This window comes from Dermacentor albipictus, chromosome 5 (assembly GCF_038994185.2).
Source record: "Dermacentor albipictus isolate Rhodes 1998 colony chromosome 5, USDA_Dalb.pri_finalv2, whole genome shotgun sequence".
In the NCBI taxonomy this organism is placed as follows: Eukaryota; Metazoa; Arthropoda; class Arachnida; order Ixodida; family Ixodidae; genus Dermacentor; species Dermacentor albipictus.
Window position 1 is genome coordinate 47,911,161 of NC_091825.1, and position 22,290 is coordinate 47,933,450.

The window sequence follows — 22,290 nt, forward strand, 5'->3', positions numbered from 1 at the left end:
ACCACTTGCACTGTCCGACGCAGCCAGCACACTTCGAGTGCCTACACAGGAGATCACGCTCTCTTTATGGTGCACACCAAGCAGCCAGACCAACCGGAGCAATCGTCAATACGACCTGCCCTCTTTGATACATCTCCCTATGCTAACTGGACTTCGCCGAAGAGAGGCCACTCTCCTTTATCGCTTATGGCTAGGGGTGGCTTTCACGAAATCTCACTCATTTCACATTAGAATGGCCGACAACGCTCTCTGCAATGCATAGAGCACATCCTGTGCGACTGTCCTGAATATAATGTTCAGAGACAGTCCCTGGCATCCGTTCTAGCGCACCTTGACAATAGACCGTTGTCAATTGCAACTACTTTCACATAACGCTGACAGAAGACATCGAAGCTGAATGCTACGAAGGGACTACTTCGGCTTTTGAAAGAGACGGGCTTGGACAAGCGGCTGTGACAGTAATGTCACGTACCGCGCTAGAGTGACGGACTGTAACTGGCGATGTGTGTGCTGTGTTATGTGCTCTCTCTCTCCTCCCCATCTTTCATCCCCCGCATCCCGCTCCCTTGTGTAGGGTAGCAAACCGGTTAAGCTAAGCTGGTTAACCTCCCTGCCTTTCCTTCTGCACTTTTTCCTTCCTCCAAGACACCAGGTTGGGGAAAGGTCTTTGCGCGGCAATTCCAATTGGAACAGCCCCGCGGCCCCCTCCTTTAGAATGATTCCGTAGCAAAGCAAAACAAAAATCGACGTTGTGCTTCATCATGTGGAAGCGTTGGAGCAGAGCCAAGTGACGCTTAACTCTTGCGTTGTGTTAAGCAATGAAAACCTCAAAGGAGGGGATCAATAACACTCTGTAGATATGTATTGTGTTAGTGAATTAGTGATAGCGTATGTGTTGACGTGTGCCTGTGCGTTTTGTTTTTGCTTTTATCTCACTCACACTCTTTCAGGCGCCACAATTTCACTTTGCGTCACACGCCATGCGGGTCGTTATAGGCTAATCTCTCTACATGTCATAAAAATTCATGTCTCTTTCTGTACAAGAACATGACATAGAAAGAAGAGTAGAGAACAGACATATGTATGTGGTTTCTTGTCATTGCTACAACTTTCTCTTAATTTTAGGCTATAGCTGATACTCATCATATCGTATTTCTACCATCGCTCATTGTGCGTTTCTTAGCTCTCTAATGCATTCTTGTGGTGTATAATGAGGGAGAAAGGACAAAACAATAGAAACGCGAGTAGACATTCCTTATAGAATGCAATTTTTCAGCTGATGTTGTACTCCATGAATAGTTCATTTACGTGGACGGTGATTGAGCATGAACGCAGAACCACGTCATCTTGATGGAGAACGCTCCAGGCCCTTTTCCTGAGCGCTCATCAAGGATGCGCGTCCAGTCCTTCTTAACGTCATCGATATCCAAGGGGGGAACGCCCTTGAATAATCCACACGCGTCAAAACAGGCATCTGCAAAAAAAAAGGAAATAGTGTGTAGCAAACTACGAATACACCTCGTCACGTAAGGAAGCGTAAGCGTCTCCGTTAGTTAAAGGTTCTTTGTGCTTCGGAATAAATGTAATAGCCGAGATAATTATTTGCCTCTTAGTCAAGTTTTTTCAAACTAAATGTATAAGCGTTTTCAAAGGGTACGTCGCGCGTCGCCTTCACGTACTCAAGACGTTTTAAAATTTAGTAATGACGTGCGTTCCGTCGGCCTATGTTTGTCGCAGGAAAAAAGAAACAACAATTAAGCGCATTTTGTAATTAAGTAACCTTGAGGTCTGCGCGGAGTTGAGTCCGTAGTTTGTCAACAAAATGAAGGGAAACCCTGGTCTGTCGATCACAAAGCAATGAACGAGGCGAGAGCTCAAAGAGAAAAAAAAAAGCGTGCAGATATATTGCACATGTTGGTATTTATGGAAAGCGAAGTGTTAGTAATGCAATTAAATGAATGCTACGCAACTAACGGCGCCGCCTATTATTGTGTTTACTTTCGTCCTAGGAAACGTGTATTCTCATGCGATGTTTACGTTTATCCACCTCAAAAGCTACAGCATCATACTCATGAAATTTTTATGTTTGTACAGTACACCGGCCACAAGCAATGCCAAAATGAAAACACCAAATCAGTTGGATGTACACTGTGGGACATCTTCACAGCGACATAACGAGGACGAAGGCGATGTGTTACGCTTCTCGAGGGATGCATGGTAATGACAGGTGTAAGCACAGAGAAGGGCGACACATATGTGGCAACATTTAAGTATCCTGTATCCCTATTGTCGCAGTGGGACATACCTATGTCGGAGGATTGAGCAAGAACTGGAAACACACACAGTGACATATAGAGTATGCCCTACACAAAGAAAAAAAAAAGAATAAACTAAGTCTAAGAATCGTTTAAACAAAAATGCGCTATCCCTTTTAAAGGCGTTGCTTCATATCAGAGATACCGGTGAGTCGACATTATATGTTGAAGTTTTATGTAGGAATTATTATTATTTTTCTTTAGCGCAGAACAGAGGCACGCTTACTGGCACTTTTTCGTTTGTCAGCCTATACAGGGATTATATAAACCCGTTCCCCAGCACCTGCCTACGACGCACGTATAAGCTTCGTATGTCTATTCACAAGTGTATCCGCAGAGATGCTGGCCGACCCCTCAGCAGCCAGCACAAGCTGCGACGTCCAATGTGGGAAGGTTGGCAAAAACCTTCTCTGCAAAAGTGAAGATGTGCACTTGAAGAGCTCCGAGCCTCAGTTTACTTGACAGCCAGCTTAATGTAGAAATGCTTTGAGTGTAAAGTGCATAAAAAATTGGAGGCTTATCAAGGTTAAGGCCAGTGGATGCTTCGCATCCACTGGGCTTAACCTTAGCGTATCGTTAGCGTTTGGAGGCATCTTGACCGCATACACGCCCGGCGCAAAGACGCTGGCGCGGTTGCGGGCACAGAGACTGACGCGATGGCGGGCGCGCGCCGCTTTATCCCTGGCGTGACGTCACATATCACGTGATGCAGCGATGGTGGCACCGCCGCCGCGTCGCGCGCGACGGCGCGAACCGAAGCGTGGAGGCCTCCGCCGGGCGACGTCCGACGGCGCGATATGAGGCCCCATCTGCAGCCGGTCTGAGGTCATCATGTGACGTCACATCATGTGATCTCACTTCAGGGTCAGTGGTGGCCACCGCCGGGAGGCGACCGACGGTGCGATATGAGGCCCCATCTGCAGCCGGTGTGACGTCATCACGTGACGTCATGTCACGTGACCTACTTGAAGGTCACTTGAAGGTCAATGGTGGCCACCACCGGGAGGCGACCGACGGGGCGATATGAGGCCCCATCTGCAGCCTGTGTGACGTCATCACGTGACGTCATGTCACGTGACCCCACTTCAGGGTCAATGGTGGCCACCGCCGGGCGTCGCGCGAAGGCCCGAAACCTACGTTAATATGCTTCGCATAAAAACTGGCTGTGGCGTAGCTAAGGTTAAGCCCAGGATGCGAAGCATACTAGCCTTTATTTTAACGCGACAGCGTTAAGGAGCTCGTGTCGCAGAAAAGCCGGTGTCGTCGGCGTCGGCTCAGGCGTGCGGCGCTTGCTTAGGCGTACATTTCGTTGTCGCGCCGAACGCTGCGTTGCTCGACGCTCACCGCGTCCGATGCGGGGTGCGTAGTCGTTGCGCCGTAGCAAAGCCACCTAGAAACAGTCTCTGTAGCACGCCGCAACCTTCGCTTCTCATTCCAACGAGCAGCTCTGTCTCCAGGAGGCATCTCACCTCGTGGGTGTCTAGCAGAGGCAAGCGCAGCTGCTTATATACCGCCGCGACGCCGCGAGCGACGGCGCGAGTTGGCGCCCCGTTTCTCCTCTGTCGTGACGTCACGGTGTCACGTGGTATTGAAGACGGCACCGGCGCGCCTGAGGAGCTGGGTTGAGCTCTATTAATATGCTTCGCATAAAACACAGTCAATACCTTTAGAGGACTACGTTACATAACTGCCATGTTGTATATTATAAAACAGTATTATGGCACATGGTTCGGTATTATACTAAAAACAATCGGAAATAAGTACCAAGAAGCACTACGCAACAATATTACAGGGAGGAACACTATCACCTTTATTTTCGAAAAAAAAGCGAGCATTCCGTTACTCATGTTCTCCATATTTGTAAAATTGCCTTGGAGTTGATTGACCAAGACTGGTAATAATCTCTTTTAATATTTTCTGACCAAGACTATGACCAGAAAATATAATGTTTGAAATGTTTCTATTGCGTCAATCGTATGTTTTATCCCCTGAAGATTTTACTCATAGCTTTTTGCCAAGTTTACTGAATACTCCTTGTGCCTGCACGCAATGTTGTATTTAACGAAGGAATATTACGTGAGCGAGGATCATTCAGCACCAGCGATACTGCGGACTGCTCTTCGCACAGTGCCTTGATTAGCTGACAAGGTTATTATTAAAAGGCTAGCCATTTTGGCCAGGTCTGGTCATTTTGAGCTGACAAGCGCAGATCATACATTGCGTGGTAACAATCGTGTCTGCAAAGTATTACGGCGCTACGCGCCGCGGAAAGATCTAAAATTTCAAACCGAACACCGTTTTTACTTCTCGCGGCTGCCACGCTCCAAGCCGGACGGTGACGTAGTCGTGCCCCTGCGCCTACGCAGTCGAGTCCGCAGTGTGACGTCACTCATGGTGACGCGTGACTTCGAGAATTATTCTGGACAACATGTGTTATCTGTGCCACCTGTTGTTTGAATTGACGAATTGAAATTTAGAGAAATAATAAAACATACATACAGAATGTCTGCGTGTTTTTTTTATTTACTTCGCACTGAAGAAAGAGAGATATACTTCCGCTTCGTCTGCTTGTTCCAACGGTCGTAAGGTCACGTGCGCAGGTACCAAAACTATGTCATTTTCTACCGCATTCTAGCGCGTGATCACGCTCTACGATCCGCTTGTTTTGCCTCAGTATTCGTGTAGCGCTGCACATCCATCGACCACCTGCTGTGCCACTGTCCACGATACACCCCTGAGAGACAAGAACTTGCCAAAGCTTTTCAAACACTGGACAATCGGCCGCTTTCTGTGCAGGTGCTGCTGGAACACCGCCCCCATCGCCCGTCGGCCCATAAAGCGGTGAAGGCACTTTTGTGCTTCTTAAGGACGACGGACTTGTGCGACCATTTGTTACTAATAATGCAATTTCTGTAAGGCCACACACGTCAGCGAACTCACTGCAATTTCCTTCTTTCCTTCCCTCCTCTCCCTGCCTGTTATCTTTGTTTTCTCCCTTTCCCGTTCCCCCGTGTGTAGGGTAGCCAATCGGACGTGACTCTGGTTAACCTCCCTGCCTTCTTCTTATCTCTTTCCCTCCCCTCCGTGTAGCACTGAATTATACCCCTAGTCATGTTTACTTGTGCACAGCGCTCAAAATCGTGTGCGGCTCGAACGAGACAACAGCTCGCGCGCGGTGGAATTGCGTAGTGCCAAAAAAAGAAAGGAAAAAATGCGAGGAGCAAGAAAAAAAGCGAAGGTGGGGCCTGTGACGTATACGTCACGCGATCCTCGAGGTCCGGTAAGGGAGAATGCAGGGAAGGAATTTCGCTTGCGTAGGCTTGACGGGGCGAGTGGAGGGAGCTTCTTGCGTGGCAAGGGAGCCCGCTTGCTGAAATCATTTGCTCGTCACTCGGAACTATTTTTATCTCGGCCATTAGTGAGTCGGTGTGAAATTTTTTGTGCCAGAACGCTACCTAGAAAACACATAACAACTTCCAGCGTATAACCAAAACTTGCTATGGGGCCTGGTGAAGGGCCCCTTAAAAGGTAGACGCAGAAGAAATGACTCAATGGTCGAACCAAATTCCATGAACGCAGTTCTGCATTTTATCATGGGGCGTGTATGATTGGAAGTTGTATTTGTTGCGTATATTGACTATTTGTTGGAGAAAAGCCCGGGCGGTATTTTCTGAATAAAGAACAGTGTCTTTTAGTGCACAGGAGACAAGTGATACGCGTCTCTATGTGCACTACATGGTCAAGGGTTTCTTATCCACAGCTCTACATGGTTCAAATGAGAATGACATATAAGTCCTGTCGTTTGACAGGAATAAGGGAAAACGGCGCCGAATCGGGAAATAGTACAGGAACAGGCGGACACAGCGCACACGCTGTTCCCAGGTACATATTAAGCTTGATGCGTACGCGCAGTTGGTCAGCGTATGAGTACCCTACATTTTATCCGTTGTTCATAGGTGCTGTATACGAGTTAGCATATGTGCGCGAACCAACAAACTGAAACAGCTGTTTTAATGAAGATAACACAAGCTAACAACACATAATGAGCACTTTTTGCCCTTATTAGGGGCATCAGTAGTTTTCCTTAATCCGCAAGACGTAAAGAACTGCTCTTGCTTAAAGGGACACTAAAGGTTAATATTAAGCCAACGTCAACTGTTGAAATACCATCCCAGAAACCTCGAGACGCTTGTTTCGTGCGAAGAAGAGACTTATTTTAAGAGCAAATGCGCTCTGAAGCGTCAGCGTACCTCTAGCGCAGTTCAAGTCACCCGCCCTCCGGTTGCGGAGTATTGACGTCATGGTCTCATAGTGACGTTGCGCCGTCGGTGAGTAAAATGGCTCCCGCAGACGGCGCTACGGATTTTCTGCACAAAACGCAAACGCGCGGCCAGAAACAGAGCCAAGACAGAGCCGACAGCTGCGCGAAAGCGGAACTATGGTGGCTAGCGGAAGGGAAAGCGCACGACGATAAGCTGGTTCTTTATTTTATGACGCCAACTTCAACACTCGTTGCAATGGATGACCCTGACAACGACACATTAGCTCGCGATGCTGGGCTCGAGTTCGGCGATTTAAGCACTGATGAAGGTGACCTGCTGTTGAGGGCTCGCGCTGCCGGCGTCGTTCCGCACGACTACGACGACGGCCTGCTTTGAAAGGCACTTCACGCGACTTCAGTAAATCGGCGTTGAACTCGTAATCCACGTCACGTCCAAGTGGAGCGAGCACACTACGTGATTTTTCGTCTCTTTGCCAGCCCGCTGTCGCAGAGGTGCGGCACTTAACCACTTCGAACGGAGAGGTTGACTCGTTAGCACACAGTGATAAGTAACGTTGGATTCGCCGTTCCAACTGCCCTTGGCCAAGTTCCGCGGACCGTTCGCGCATCCCACGACAACACATGGAAATGGCATTCTCGCTCTTTGTTCCAAATGCAAGTTTTGCGAGCCAACAGGACCACCGCAGCACGACGCGATAAAGAAACAACTGAAACTCCAAAGCGCGCGCGGCGCAAAGTCGAGCGCGCAGAGTCGAGCGAAAACGAAACCTTTCGATCACCCATACTGCTCGTCAAAATGTTATTTTTTTCTTAGAATCGAATAGAAGTAGACAAGTAGCATTTTCTTCCGTTTTATAATCTAATGAAATGATCTTTTTAATACGAGTAGTTGAGTACTAGTGACATAAATTATGATGAAAAGTGCTTTCCTCATCGGGCTAGTACCGGAATGTCGCTGGAGGGTCTCAAATGGTGTCGTGAATTTACCTCAATTTCTCGGTTACTAAAGCTCTGTTCGTGATTATATTGACGCCTTAGACGTTCTAGGGCATTGCTTTATCACCTTAACTTGACTTTCTGGTAACCTTTATTGTCCCTATAAGCCACCGTCGCTGCTTATGACCTGTCACATGATATTAGGGGCTGTTTAAGTAAGAACGTTCATTAGTGTGGCCGCTACATCCAATGTGACGCATATGGGAGTGTCGAAATCATGGAACGTAACTTTTCGCACCCGCAGAAAATATAAGTAGCACCAAAATAATCACGTATAGAAAGCAATCATTCTTTGAGAGGTGTTTTATACTTAACGCTCTTTGAAACTTACCGACACAACTTCTGGCATCAGGAAACGGCCATTCTGTTTCGTAAATGTAGCATTCAAGGCAACGCAGCCCGGCTTCTGCGACCATAGATCGCATTTCTGATTCGACGTCAGATACGTTCTTGTCGAAGTCAAACTTGAATTGATTTGAGTAAAATAACTTCGGGTCCTGGAAAACAGTCATGCATTGTCAGAATTCTCTGAAATGTTTGAGTGCACTCGATAGTGATAAAAATCGAGACAGTATTTCCGGCGGAGCGCAAGGGGTTCCACGCAAATATGTATAGGTAAATCGCACGGACTGATATCAGCCTTTTGCAGGCCTTCCGGGAAGCCAGTTTTTTACATGTTACACTAGGCATAGACGAGACATGCTAGCCGCATAGCTCTGATGACATGGAATCTTGTAACACCCTGCTAAGTGAAGCGAGTAGCTTTTTTTACCGCAAAGACTGAGTGTCTTTCACACATCTGTTGGCGTAAAAGCAAACAGTCATTTAATCACCACAAAAGTATACCCCTTATCGCGGCACAGAAGTCGCATGGCAGAAGTGCATGGTCGTTTGCTTACTATCCGCACTTGAATGTCGTAGCTGAGAGCGCAAACGCTTCGCGTTATCTATGATCGCTTGGCGGTCGTTGGCTCTGGGCCACACAAGCATTACCTTGAAGGACACACGCTCGATAGCATTGTTGGGATTAGCATGGTGGGAGTGCTTTGTCAGTGGGTATTTTATAGTAGTGGCCACCCGAGAAACACGCCTTTATTCGGTTTTATATAGCCGCTGTAGCCATTTCATCAAATAATTTATCCTGACTGACGCTTCATTTTGCGCTTTCTCAAAAGTCTCACTATTCATACGAATACAGCTCCCTGGCTGGTGTGTACAATACTCCAAGAAGTTGAAGGTTTGAAGGCAAACCGTCTGGTAGGGATGGGACATTGTGAAGGGTAGGAAAAACCCAGGTGACCACGGCAACCAAAGTATGGAGGTGAAAGAAAAGGTCGCTTCGGCTCCCAAACGGGGGCCTTGCTCACACGTATGAGCAGAAATCTTTTCGTTTTCAGTGGTGAACAAGACCCTCGTGCGGGAGCTGAAACATTATTTTCTGTTCGACATATACTACCATGGTCGGCGTAGCACTCCGGGTTTTTGCTACCCTTCACAATACCCCAAAGTTCATCGTGCACGCTACGAGCCGTGGCTCCACGTCAGACGGCGAAGCCGACCAGGCCTACGGGGCACACTATGCTGCCGGACTGGACGAAATTTAGAAAGGAATACGAGGTAAGCTCCATCCAGGAGCAGGGATATCAAGCCTGGACAAAACAGCTGCTGATCCACCTGTGTTCGACGGAAACGCAGGTAAAGCTCTCAGAGGCGGTGACGGACGTGGACACCCACCTCCTCCACCTCTGGGCAGCCAGACGCAGCATGGTCAAAAGATGGCGTAGACAGAAGCATAACCGAAAGCTAAGAGCTCGGATCGCGGCAATCACTAAAGAAGCGGCGGAGTACGCGGCGCAACTCGCGGACGCGAACTGGGTAGATAGGTGCAACGCGGCCGCTGGGCAGATGTCTAGCAAGAACACATGGCGCCTCTTCCGGGCACTCATAGATCCCAACCAGACGCGCACCGAGACGCACAAGCACCTGCAGAGAGCGGTACATGCATTTCAAGGAAATACGGCCCAGCTTGCACTGAAGCTTCGGGACCAGTATCTGACCACAACCCAAGATCCAAGGGGAGACGCTTACAGATACAATGGAGCACAAAATGCTGAGCTGGACGAACCTTTCAAAATATACGAACTCAAGGCCGCTCTAGCGAGGATGAAACGCGGGACCGCGCCAGGAAGGGACGGGATCTCGGTAAAACTCCTAGCCAATCTGCCGGACCGCACATACGAATCCCTCCTAGAACACTTTAATTCGATTTGGGGGGGCGAAGCTCCATTTCCCACGGAGTGGAAGACGGCGCTGATAACTTTCATCCCCAAGGCGGGCAAGGCCATAGATACGGATAACCTAAGACCTATTTCTCTCACCTCGTGCGTGAGCAAACTGATGGAAACTATGGTCAGAGACAGACTATCTGAGTACCTAGAAAACAAGCGAGTCTTCGCCGACTCGATGTACGGCTTCAGGCCAAATAAATCGGCTCAGGACATCCTGCTGCAGCTCAGCAGGGAGGTACTAAACCCGATCGGACATCCGAACGGGGATAAGATAGTGCTGGCCCTAGATCTGAAGGGAGCCTTCGATAATGTGACACACGAGGCGATCCTCACACACCTATCAGAGACGGGATGCGGCAGGAACGCTTTCGAGTATATAAAACGCTTCCTCACGGACAGACAGGCCTACGTGAGGATCCAGAACGCGGAACACGGCCCCTTTCTATTAGGCACGAGAGGGACGCCACAGGGAGCGGTGCTATCCCCCTTGCTTTTCAACTTGGCAATGAAGAACCTGCCGGTCCACTTGGAGAAAGTCCCGGGTGTGCAACACGCGCTGTACGCGGACGACATCTCCATTTGGGCCACGCAGGGCTCTCTCGGTGAAATGGAGGCCAGCCTGCAGGAGGCGGCCACCGCGGCGAACGAGTACGCGAAAAGATGTGGCCTTCATTGCTCCCCTCAAAAATCCGAATTCGTGCACATTCGCCCCAACAAAAAATGCACAAACAAGATAGAATTGAGACTTGGATCGGAACCGATACCCGAAAGAAAAGAAATTAGAGTCCTAGGTCTTTTCATCCACCAGCGTCGGCTGGCGACGACCACGCTCGACAAACTAAAGAAGGTGGGAGATCAGGTGGGCCGAATGGTCCGCAGAGTCTCGAACAAGAAAGGGGGACTGCGAAGCAAAGACGCCTTGCGGCTGGCCAATGCCTTTGTAACAAGCAGAATCCTGTACTCGACCCCCTATCTCCGCCTCAACAAACACGACCAGAACATCATCGAGGTGATAATACGCAAAATGGCGAAGAAGGCCCTCGACCTCCCGATAACCACGTCTAACCTGAGACTCCAAGGTCTGGGTATGACGAACTCCTTCGATGAACTTAGAGAAGCCCACCTCACAGGTCAATACACGCGATTATCGCAGACGCCGTCAGGACGCCGCCTTTTGGCCCGTCTGCACATAGAACACACGACTCTAACCGAGGAGAGAGTAAGACTCTCTCAGGAATGGCGTTACGCCCTGCACGTAAGACCACTCCCAATTAAGATGTCCAGGGACGACCACGAGGGTAGACGCAGGGCCAGGGCAGAGGCCTTAGCTCACCACTACGGAAGGAAACCCGGGGTATACTACGTGGACGCATCCGGCCCGCACCATGGCGGGTGGTACACGGCGGCAGTGATCCACGAGTCCAAAACGGTGAACGGGCTCACCTTCAAAGCCCGAAACGTCACTCAAGCAGAGGAAGTCGCCATCGCTTTAGCGGCAACACACTCCGATTCCAAGACAATCATAACCGACTCGCGAGGGGCGTGTCGGAACGTCCAACAGGGCTGGGTCCCGTACCTGGCCTACCGGCTACTGCAAAATAGCTCGTACGTAGGAGGTCCATCCCACCGCTTCATAGTCTGGGCTCCGGCCCACTCGGGGCTAGGAGGAAACGAGGCAGCAGATGCAGCCGCCCGCGCGCTCTCTAACCGGGCAACCTCGTCCCCCGCCACCTCTGAAGAAGCAGCGGAAGCCACGCCGACCTACACTTACAAGGAAATAACACAATTATACAAAGATAGACATAAACTGTACCCCTACCCGTGTAAAGGATTAACGAGAGCGGAGGAACGCCTGTTCCTCCGCCTTGTCACGAACACCATGATGTGCCCGGCCTCGCTAAAGCACTTTGACCCTGCCTTCTCCGGGGAATGCCCGCACTGTGGGGAGAGGTCCTCGGACCTCTACCACATGGTGTGGGCGTGCCCCTCCAACCCTGCTTTTACTCCACACCCAAACCCCACCCGGGAGGACTGGGAGGCGACCCTACTCGCCTGTTGCGACCTGAAAGCCCAAAAGGCGATGGTCGAACGAGCTATGGCGGCAGCGGAAGCCACTGGGGTCCCGTACTAGGGACTCCACCTAGTGTTTGTGAGGGGAAAGGCACTAAGCCTGACTCCAGAGCACCCTCCATGTAACTCCCTCTTTTCAGAGGAAATAAACGTTTTCACCACCACCACCACCACCACCCCCTGGATCATCTTGTTTCCTAAGCTAGATTTTCAACACGTTGCACACCTCTTACCGTCAAGCGTGACGTCAAATTTTGGATGGTGCGGGCGCCATATTGTGTAGGGTTCGTTGGGTCTGGTTGACTGTAAACGAGTGGCGTAATGTGTTACAAGCAGTTGATAGTCGGCAGCCAAGGAGGCAACTGATTGATCTCCGTAATCGAAGCGGTGCATCCCGTCATTTCTTGAAGAGTGGATGTCGTATTTTTACTACTAGAGGATGAGAGAAAAGCTCAGCTTCGCGATCAAGCCAAGAAGTCAAGACTGATGTACCTATAGTCACGTACAACTTTAGAAAGAAGGGGAGGCCCCGCCCGAGTGACCGAAGCGCGACAGCCCATTGCCTCCGCGACTAATATAGTCCCGCTCAAAAAATTGTCTTTCTGTAACGCGCAATGCTCGGTATAAGTAACGACATTTGTATTTTGATGACTGGTTTAGTAGTGCTCTCATGTGCTACCTCGCGTGCCGGATCGCGAGAGTAAAATAACTCCGTGCCTTCTACAACGCTGCGCGTCGCCTGCTTTTTAGCTTCATTGCAAGTGACAAAAGTAGAAAGAGCAGCTCGGCATGGCTTTTGCGCTAGTTTACACGAACACGGCCCATTTACTGCTCGTTTTCCGAGTTTAAAATGAATCGGTTGCTATTGAACAATACTTACAAAAAAACGCACTTATCGAAACCATTACAAACCGGAGGCGAGAAGATGATCGAGGCAGCAAAGGTACCAAAATTCTTCATTCATTTTTTTAAAAAAATACTCTTGGTATTAACTAGCATACAATTTATATTTTTTGGTTTTATGTTCTCACAATTTTTTTCCCTTCTCACTTTTTTTTTGCAACCTGCAATCTCGCCACTTCGCGCTAGGCATTCCGTGCGGGTTTTCCGCCTTGGAGCCCAGTGAGGCGACATACGAATGCGATACCTTGTCGAACGAGTCTTGTGTCGCCTCGATGTCCACACCACCAAGGAGCCTCGACAAGAAGAACAAGAGCGGCCACATCCTGAATAGCGATTCACGCAACATGATCCTCCACTGGTACATGTATTGGCTTAACAGGGAGCCTGCATGCAGCGTGGAGGATACGACCAAGTTGGTTGCCGAGATGCTCGGTGTCAGCGAAAGCACAGTGTTCAACGTGAGGAGGGAGGCCAAAGCATCGCATATTTCGGGTGGCCAAATGTCGACGCCCTCGTGGTAGTGCCCACGAAATGCGGAGAAAAGAAGACGCAGCACGAACTACGACAGCTCTACGTTGTGCGCGTTGAGGTCATGTGTGCACGATTTCTTTCGACGCAACGAAAGACCGACGGTCGAGAAGATAACTAACGAGTTCTCGAAGCGTATGGATCTCCCATCACTGAAGCGATGTCCTGTGCGTTGCCTGCTTGTCGAGGTCGGATTCAAGCACGAGAATAGGAGCCGCGATTAGCTGCTTACCGACCGGGGTGACATCGCTGAATGGCGAAATCGCTACCTTCGTGAAGTAGAGCGCTACCGGGCGGAATGCCGAAATATCTTTTTCCTGGCCGAGACATGGATGACCGTGGGACACACTCGGTCGATCGTGTGGACAGACACCATTGTGTCGAAGTGCGGACGCCTGTACGCTCGACCAAATGGCCTGTCGACGGGTCTGAAACAACCATCTGGAAAACGCCAGCGCCTGATTGTGACGCACATCGGCAGCGAGGATGGCTTCATCGACGGCTGTTTGGATGTATTCCTAGGCGAAAAAAACAGGCGACTACCACCAAGGAATGAACGGAAATCGCTTCGAGGGATGGTTTAAGGACATTCTGTTGCCAGCATGTAGCATCATATTGTTTTGGACAATGCACCTTACCATACCAGGCGAGAAGAGAAATTGCCGACGACAGCTTGGAAGAAGGAAAAAATACAGGAGTGGCTCAAAAGCAAGAATATCACCTACAGCGAAAGGATGGTGAAAAAGCAGCTGCTTGAACTGGTAGCACCTGTAAAGTGACGATCTGAGCTACATCGTAGACAAGGCAGCTGAAAGGACCGGTTGCATTGTACTTAGGCTCCCACCATACCACTACAAATTTAATCCTATCAAGCTCGTGTAGGCAAAGGAGAAATATGGCATCACTGCAGATACTTCAAGCTGTCGATGGTCGAAGACTTCTTGAGGAAAAAAATCAAGCATGCAACGGCGGAAGACTGGACAAAGAACATTCACCACGTGATGGACCTGGAGGCAAAGTTCAAGCTTGACACGTCTGGAAGTGACCACATGCAACCTATCATCATCGAACTGGGTGATGATGACACTGAAGCAAGCTACTTTGACTGCGAGCTGTCCAGCATTGAGCCACTCGACGAAGCATATCAGCTTTTTATTAACGAAAGAACAGCCCTTATTAGGGCTACCAAAATTTTGGCAGTTTGTTCGCAGCGCCCAACCATTGTCCCATGACCTCACAAATAAATAAGCAGTTCATTTGGTGACATATAACTTTTAGTGAAAGCGAAATTCTGAAAAAGCAACGTCCTGGACAGGTCATGCTCACTTGAAGTACTAACATGAGAAAGTGCTTAAATGTTGGAAATTATGAATGCAAATACAGTTGTTGGCCCTGAATAACTACACAAGGCCCAATATGCTCATTCGGGCAGCCACTGTCCAGCTTGACACGAAAAAGCAGTAGTCAACGTGAAATTGACAGCCACTCTTAACAGCCTGCACGCCAAAGCACATTCATGTGGCCGCATTGTTTATTTTAGTTATCTGGCTCAAGCAAGTAATGCGAATAAGATAAAGATTATGAACATCATTAGCTTAGTGAGGTCCAAAGTGCTCACTAGAGCAGCCATTCTCGAGTTGATCGGCCCTGTGGTGAAGTAGCAGCAGCTGAGGCGAAATTGATTGCCAATGTTGCCAGCCTGCATGTCGAAAGGAAAACAATAGCAGTCGTGTTCGAGCCATTGTCAAGGTTAACATGCCCCTAAAGGCCAATACATGCAGCCAAGCAATAACAAAAACACACCGTTAGCTAGGTTTACTCCACTGCACAGTCATTGTTATTTCATCAAGCCACTTGAACAAATAAGAGCAATGCAGAGTGACATGCCCCTGTTAGGTGACCTGCTTCCAGGTAGTTCTGCTGCCCTTACTGTTCCTTAAAGCCTGTTGAGATGAATAATGCCAATGTGATCAGAGGGCCTAAAATACTCTATTGGGCAGCCACTATTGAGCATGCCGGGCCCGGTGATGAAATAACAGTAGTTGAGGGCATGCTTGAAAGGCACCATTAGCAGTCAGCACTTCAAAGCGCAGTCATGTCGTAGCCATTGTTGGTGAAACGACAGTAATCAACGCGAAATTGGCAGCCACTGTTGGTAGCTTGCATGCCAAAGCATAATTATGTGGTTGCATTGTTTATTTTGGTAATCTGGCCCAGGCAAATATTGTGAATAAGAGAACAATTATCAAACATCATTAGCTTAGTGAGGCCCAGAAAACTCGTTTCGGCAACGACCATCGAGCGAGATGGACCCCTTGGTGAAAAAGCAGCAGTCAGGGGCACGCCTGAAAGCCACCTTCAGCAGTCTGCATTTCAAAGCACAGTCATGCGTAGCCATTGTAGGTGAAACAGCAGTAGTCAACGCGAAACTGAGAGCCACTGTTAGCAGATTGCATGCCAAGCATAATTATGTGGCTGCATTGTTTATTTTTGTTATCTGGCTCAGGCAAGTAATGCGAATAAGAACAATTATCAAACATCATTAGCTTAGTGAGGCCCAAAATACTCATTCGGGCAGCTATTAATAGCAGCAGTCGAGGGCCTGCTTGAAAGGCACCGTTTGCAGTCTGCACTTCAAATCGCAGTCTGCTGTAGCCATTATTTTATTTGTTTATCTGACTGGGCAAGTAACATGAATGTAAGCTCAATTATTTACTTTGAATAGCTCTGCTAGCATTGTTTCTACTAAGAAAATGCTGAGTAAAGTTTAATGTGTCTTATTGAGGCGAAGTTTTAGTTCAGAAGCCATCGGCATAGCTACGGCCAGATTGAGACAAGGACATTGGTGAAGTAATAAATGGTGAAAGTTGCAAAAGCTCTCAGTGCGCTGCTTTGCTGGGCTCCATTTACTGAAAGATGTCTTTGTAACGATGAAAGCGTCAGACAGGAAATGACACCCCACTGCACAATGCTATTCGTGTTGAAAATGTGTACCAGGATATGTGATGGGCAGCGAAGCCGTCTGGTTACTAAGACTGGAAGCGTGAAAAATGCAACATAGCAAAGTGCTGTTTTACAATACAGCACCTTTTCATATGCACTTCTGGCAAGCTGCCGCACGCACTGATGCATAAACATGAACAGAGGTAAGAGGCAAAGTTACCCGACATCCAAGTGTCGTTTTTGCCCTGTCCCGATAGCAGATTTCTCCCAAATCATGTGACAATGCCCCATCAAAACTCCCCCCCCCCCCGCACGCTCAAACCATTAATTAGCAGTGAGGAGCTGCGGGAGACTGCCCTGCGCAGCTCCGATCCCAGCCTACAGGACCGAGTCCTGAGGTGGGCTGAGGAAGTAGCGGAGACCTACCACGACTGGTAGATGGACTTCTAGCCACATAATGTGGTGACGGACGCGTGCTGGGACTGGAGTACTTAGACCTCCCTCTCTCCCCCCCCCCCCGGCCCCTCCCCTCTCTTAAAAGGGGAATAAAGTTCATTCATTCATTCATTCATTCCTTCATTCATTAATTCATGCTCTGCAACCCACATGACACTCTTAAGAAAATGTATCTGTAAACCTTTCTGTTTTCATAGGTAATCAAAATTTGTTTTCTGCAAGTTGGTTAATCACATTGCGGCAACAACGCAAGAAGAAAGGAGAGAAATCACAGCGAGTAGGCAGGTTGAGAAGACGAGGTAGACCAGTGAGAAAGGCTTTAATGAGTTGGAATAGGCCAGCCCTGCATATCTTATTCTGTTATAGCGCAAGCTTGACACGGACAATAGAAGGCACATCTGAAAAACACAGCGCTGTGTGTGTCAGATGTGCCTTCTGTTGGTCTGTGTCAAGCTTGCGCTGTAACAAAATAAGATATGCCGTACCAACAAGCCCCTATTGCTATCCTCATCAGCCCTGCAGTTTTCTGGAGTTGGTGCTTTGAATAAGATGAGTTAATGAAAATGTGTAAAAAGACTTTGCTGAAAGAAAACTAGCAAAAACAAATGATAATGTAAAATAAAAGGACAGAAATAAGAGCAAGCGCAAACACGTGTCGAAGAAGCAACATATTCACCCACAAACACGAAAACTAAGAAAATCTGAAATATAAAGAAATGTAGGAAATAAAAAAATTTGACAAACGCAGGAAAACATACACACACACACATTTACACACAGACGTGGGTAGAGGCATTAGGAGCGGGTTCACCAGCTGCTGTGCCTACCTTCTCGTACGTTTGTTTTTATCTTTTTTTTAACGTTCTCTTAACACTCAGTTAAGAATTTTTAATTGCAACATATCATGAGCATTGAAAAGCAGTGCGGAGCTGTGTAGTGGTAAAGCATATCGAGGGCTGGAAGCAGACCTTATGCTTGATTGTGTCACAGCGCGCATTCTACAGCTTGCGCGGGCAGTGAGCACTGGTGGACAGCAATCAAATTGACAGTGCTACACAACGCTCGAACACCGTCGCTAGACGCTCGGCTATCTCACTGCTAACAACTATCGTTCGCGCTAAGTTGACGGCAGCAAATCTTTGAGTTGGAGGTTTCTTTTGCAAATATTTTCTGTTGAGACACTCGTAGGTTTGTTTCATGCGCGCACGCTTTTCTCGTTTCACCTGAGAATGGTTTTGCTCCATCACTTCACCCCGTCCGACGAAAAACGCAGCGACACAGTACACGAACACACCTACCGCTAACAGTAGGCACCAGACTTTGGCACACATTCCTCGTCGTAACTTCACTCGGGAGCGAAATAAGATAACATGGAACAAACACGCAGCATGTGTGTTTGTAGTGGTATGTCGCCGCGCGATCCTGCCTCCAGGCGATGCGTAGCGCTGCGTCAGCGATGCTCGCTGCAATATTTCTTCGCCGAATCACGGCTCAGAACAAACACACGTGGCACAAATGGTGCATTGAAGGCTCACAGTAATATTTCCAGCATGATAGACCATCACAAACAGTTCGGGAATTCACTCTGACGAGGGATTGACGCACACAGCTGACGTGACTTGGCCCACTTCGAAGCGCGGGTGGCCATCATTTTCGTCGGTGGGGTTACCGGCCGTCCTGCTCATGACGTCAGTCCAGAGTGAGAGCCTATCGGTGGATGCGCGCGTGAATCTGCCTCAGAGGAGTAAGCGCCCCCTTTTTTCTAAATTTGCACCCGACTATAGCTGCCGACGCCAGTTCAGCAAGTGAAACGGTAGCAATTGCGGGCCGACTATACGAACTGCCAGAGTTGCACAACGACACTGTGTACACTTTTGCTCGGTTGCGTTGACCCAATTTCTTCTAAAGCTGCAGAGTCTCGGCCGTCTTCGCCATTCGTGATTCGAACGACGGCAAATGGTGTTCAAGGAGCGTACTCATATTCTCGTCGTGTATTTGTCTCTTACTCGCTTTTTCCGAACGTATTAACGCGTATAATGAGTAGTACCTCACTTTGCCATGCGACGTTTGCGTGGTAACGCAGATTGAGCGCGCATTGGACTAGAACGCAGTAGCAAGGTGAACATTTGTACCCATTCCTTTCACCATGTCAATGTACGTAGTTTGTTCGCTTCGTAAATTATTCGTTTGCAGAAATTATTTGAAAATACCTTAACGGCTACATAACGCGAGCATTCAAGCATTGCCTGAGCGTATTTATGTGCAAAAAAAAGAAACAAGAAAAAGTCCACCTTCAATAAATTTTCTACCTTCTTTTTCTGCAGGTATTGGTCGGAAAGCAGATCCTGCTTTTATCGCGTTCGATTGTAGCTACTTGCAGCATCATTCTTATGTAACATAACATATTTAAAAAAGAAATTCTTGTAGCTGTTCAGGACATAGCAAGAACATACATCTTACAACTGTAGTCTGAATATGTCATCTTACTTACTGTATTGTTGTCTTGCTACGAGAATGGCGCACATCATTTAAGATTAGGAAGACATGCATATAATGAGGTGTGTCGGCTACTTTCACCAATGAGTACTTTGCTTTTGTCGGCACTGATTTCAGGGACCAATTGTATTATCGAATTCCCTTACAGAGGCAAATATCCTGGGTGCTTCGTCTCATCCATAATCAACCCAAAAATCTAGGCCTGCTGTCATTTTTAAAATGAAGCCACCTGAAAAGACATTTATAGACACTCCGTGTCTACTAGTCAGTGAGTGAACAATCTCTCTCGTTCGTCTTCCCATTTTGTTTTGTTTATTCCCTCAACCCTTATCCCGCGTGCAGCTTAGCGAACCGGATGCCCGTCTGGTTAATCCTCATGCTTTCATTTCTCCATTCTCGCTCTCTCGCTCTTTCTCAGTATGGAAGGAGTCTCTAATAGTAAGATAGGCGTACGTCGATTTGATGGGCGTTAAAGTGCGCAATGTACTCAAATTCAGCAACCACACAGAATTTTGTTAATTGCGCATGAAAATCAGGCATATCTGCTCGGGAACGAGCTCGCTTTATACTGAGCTAAAATGCAATAAACGCCGTAACATAAACACCATTTTAATTTGCAAATGCTGCGCATGCGTGAGTACATTGATTCCGAAATGGCGCACGTATACGCAGTCGTCTGATACTCACGGGAGTCACTTCTCTCCAGCGTTCCATCAGGTGCATTTGGAGCCAAGCATCCACTGCCTCAGTGGCGAGTGCGGACATCACCAGACACTCCCCGGATCTCGGTGTCAGCAGCCGCGCAATGTCCCTGAAGGCTTTAGTCTGATCTTTGACGAAATGGAAGCACAGGAGCGAATAGACGCGATCGAAGTGGCCGTACGCGTTCAGCAGCTCCGTGACGTCAGTGCCGCCGAAGTCGAACACACGGTACTCTACGTTCCTGTGCGCGGAGTTTCTCGTGGCGAAGTCGATCATCGAGGGTGATTTGTCGATGGCCAGAATGGTTTTGCACGGCAAAGACAAAGGAACCAGGTAGTCTGCCGTGAAGGTCCCCGGCCCGCACCCGATGTCCAAGTGTCGATGGCCGTCGCGTGGCTTTGCGTGGAACCGTATTCTGTTTAGGGTGTCGATGTTTTCCTTTGTCGTGTGGCGTTCAAAGTGGTAGTAGCTATCAACATTTAAAACTGGCTGAGAGTCGGTTTTCACAACGGACGGCGCAGGCATTGCGAGCCTTGTCTCACAGAGCCGGTATTTCAAGCTGTCTGCGACTGTACCACGCAGGGAATTGTATTTTGAACGCCGCGAGGAATTGTTTCGCCCTATATAGAGGATATCGGATGTGACAACGGCAGATAAGATGTCTCAGTCAGTTCATCCTAGTGCAAACAAGTTTTCAGCAGAATTCCCAGCACCTGCACAGATCGTAAAAAGAAAAAAAAGAAAGAAGGTGCTTAGGCCAAGTTTCTTATCTAGAGTAGCTGGTGATATCGCCATATATTTGCAGTATTTGCAGGCTTGCAGGCTGCAAATACTGCAAAATCGCCAGTATTTGCAGTATTTGCAGGCTGCAGTATTTGCAAATAAAAACGAGTCCTGCGTGGCTACATCAAAACGGACTTCAGTGTGGTGGATATATAGGACAGCTTTACTGATGCAATAATAGAGCAATCGGGTGTGTGTGTTTTCTTTTTTAGACATTTTCTGTTGAGCCCAATAACTTCGACAAATACCCCGAGAGGAGACAGTCGCAGGCAATTGTCGGCAGCGCCTCCATTTTGTTTTCGTTTTTCATTTTGTAAACAAATATTTTACAAGGCAGTCTTATAAGCAACTCGAGTTTTCCTTATATCTAAGTGTATTGACTCCTTTGGTGTAGCCTCTTTGCTGAGAACAATATGCACAATACACGCACGACCGAAATAATCAGATCGTGAGCTGCAAGAGTGAAGCGCTTATCGCTCACAACCGCCATCTTTTCTTGTAGCGCATCAATGATGGTGTCCTTCTATGTGCAAATTATTTTTGTAAGGAGGCTGCGCGCTCGCTATCTCTCAATACTGCGTGATTGGAGATTAGCTTACCAAAGCAAAACGGAACTATATAATGGGACGATATACTCTAGGGCTCCCATTCAACTTTGACCACACGGAGTTGTTTAACGTACTCGAAAATTGCGATACACAAGCCATTTTGCATTCCTCCTTCGTCGTGACGTTGTGCGTGGCAGTATATAGCGCCATAGTAAATGAGGCACTGCAGGACGTAAGGAGGCGTTTTTAAGCTATCTCTTTGCAATGCGACGCAGCCCACACGCTTGCAGCTTTTCCAGCTATGCAATGCTCCATGGTGGTGAAAGCACTGCCTGCCCACTCTACGTTTGTGGCTGTTGCGCCAAGTTAAACGTTTCCTAGGCTGAGCCATGAAGTCCGCTTTAAGCGGAACCACCGGTAAGCGGAGCGCAACGATGATTCCACAAGTTAAAATGTTTCGCAGCCAAGCGAACTACGCGCCTATCGTTTTGTTGCGACAAATGCCTCAATAAGTGACTGTATAGCACAATTCATTACACTGCCAGGGCGTGCGGTCTAAGCTGACATTGCCTATGACCCAATTATTTCGTTAAACAATAAAAAAAAGCACGTGAACTGTCAGCGAAGCGGACTCGTAAAGTCATTATGCAAGAACCCTTTCGTGCTTTATAGTGTTTCAAAGGAACTCGAAGTACTTCGGCAAGTGATCCGGTGATGATGATGACGATGCCGCGTGTCATATAAGCTAGAAAAAAGAAACTTATGCATGGGAGCACCCACGTAATGAATAAAAGAATATACCGAAAATATATTTTTTAAAGAATGCCAGATCAGGCTTGCAGAATTTATTGATGAACATGAACCTATATCTGGATAACAGAAAGGGACGCGCCCGATTATTCTAAACAAGGATATGTTTATTTTCTTGTGGCTTGCCTTTTACTTATGTGATTGAAGTGTGGCTAACAAGTTAATTTATG

General features: G+C 48.0%; 1 protein-coding gene across 1 annotated transcript; it reads right to left on the bottom strand.

Moving 5' to 3' along the window:
* Positions 1-1,279: 1,279 nt before the first annotated feature.
* On the bottom strand, positions 1,280-20,688 carry LOC135899181 (juvenile hormone acid O-methyltransferase-like). The gene is made up of 3 exons (XM_065428447.2): positions 19,965-20,688; positions 7,925-8,090; positions 1,280-1,474 (listed from the first exon to the last, which is right to left on the bottom strand). The coding sequence occupies exons 1-3, from the start codon at positions 20,502-20,504 to the stop codon at positions 1,305-1,307; spliced, it is 876 nt and encodes a 291-aa protein (XP_065284519.1). The 5' UTR covers positions 20,505-20,688; the 3' UTR covers positions 1,280-1,304.
* Between the last annotated feature and the right edge of the window lie 1,602 nt (positions 20,689-22,290).

What these genes read in the sequence shown, in the direction of transcription:
- LOC135899181 (XM_065428447.2), bottom strand. Translation starts at nt 20,504, where the DNA reads ATGCCTGCGCCGTCCGTTGTGAAAACCGACTCTCAGCCAGTTTTAAAT. An exon ending in GCTGGAGAGAAGTGACTCCC is followed by an intron (nt 8,091 to 19,964) that starts GTGAGTATCAGA and finishes ACTGTTTTCCAG; the next exon opens with GACCCGAAGTTATTTTACTC. An exon ending in TGATGCCAGAAGTTGTGTCG is followed by an intron (nt 1,475 to 7,924) that starts GTAAGTTTCAAA and finishes TTTTTTTTGCAG; the next exon opens with ATGCCTGTTTTGACGCGTGT.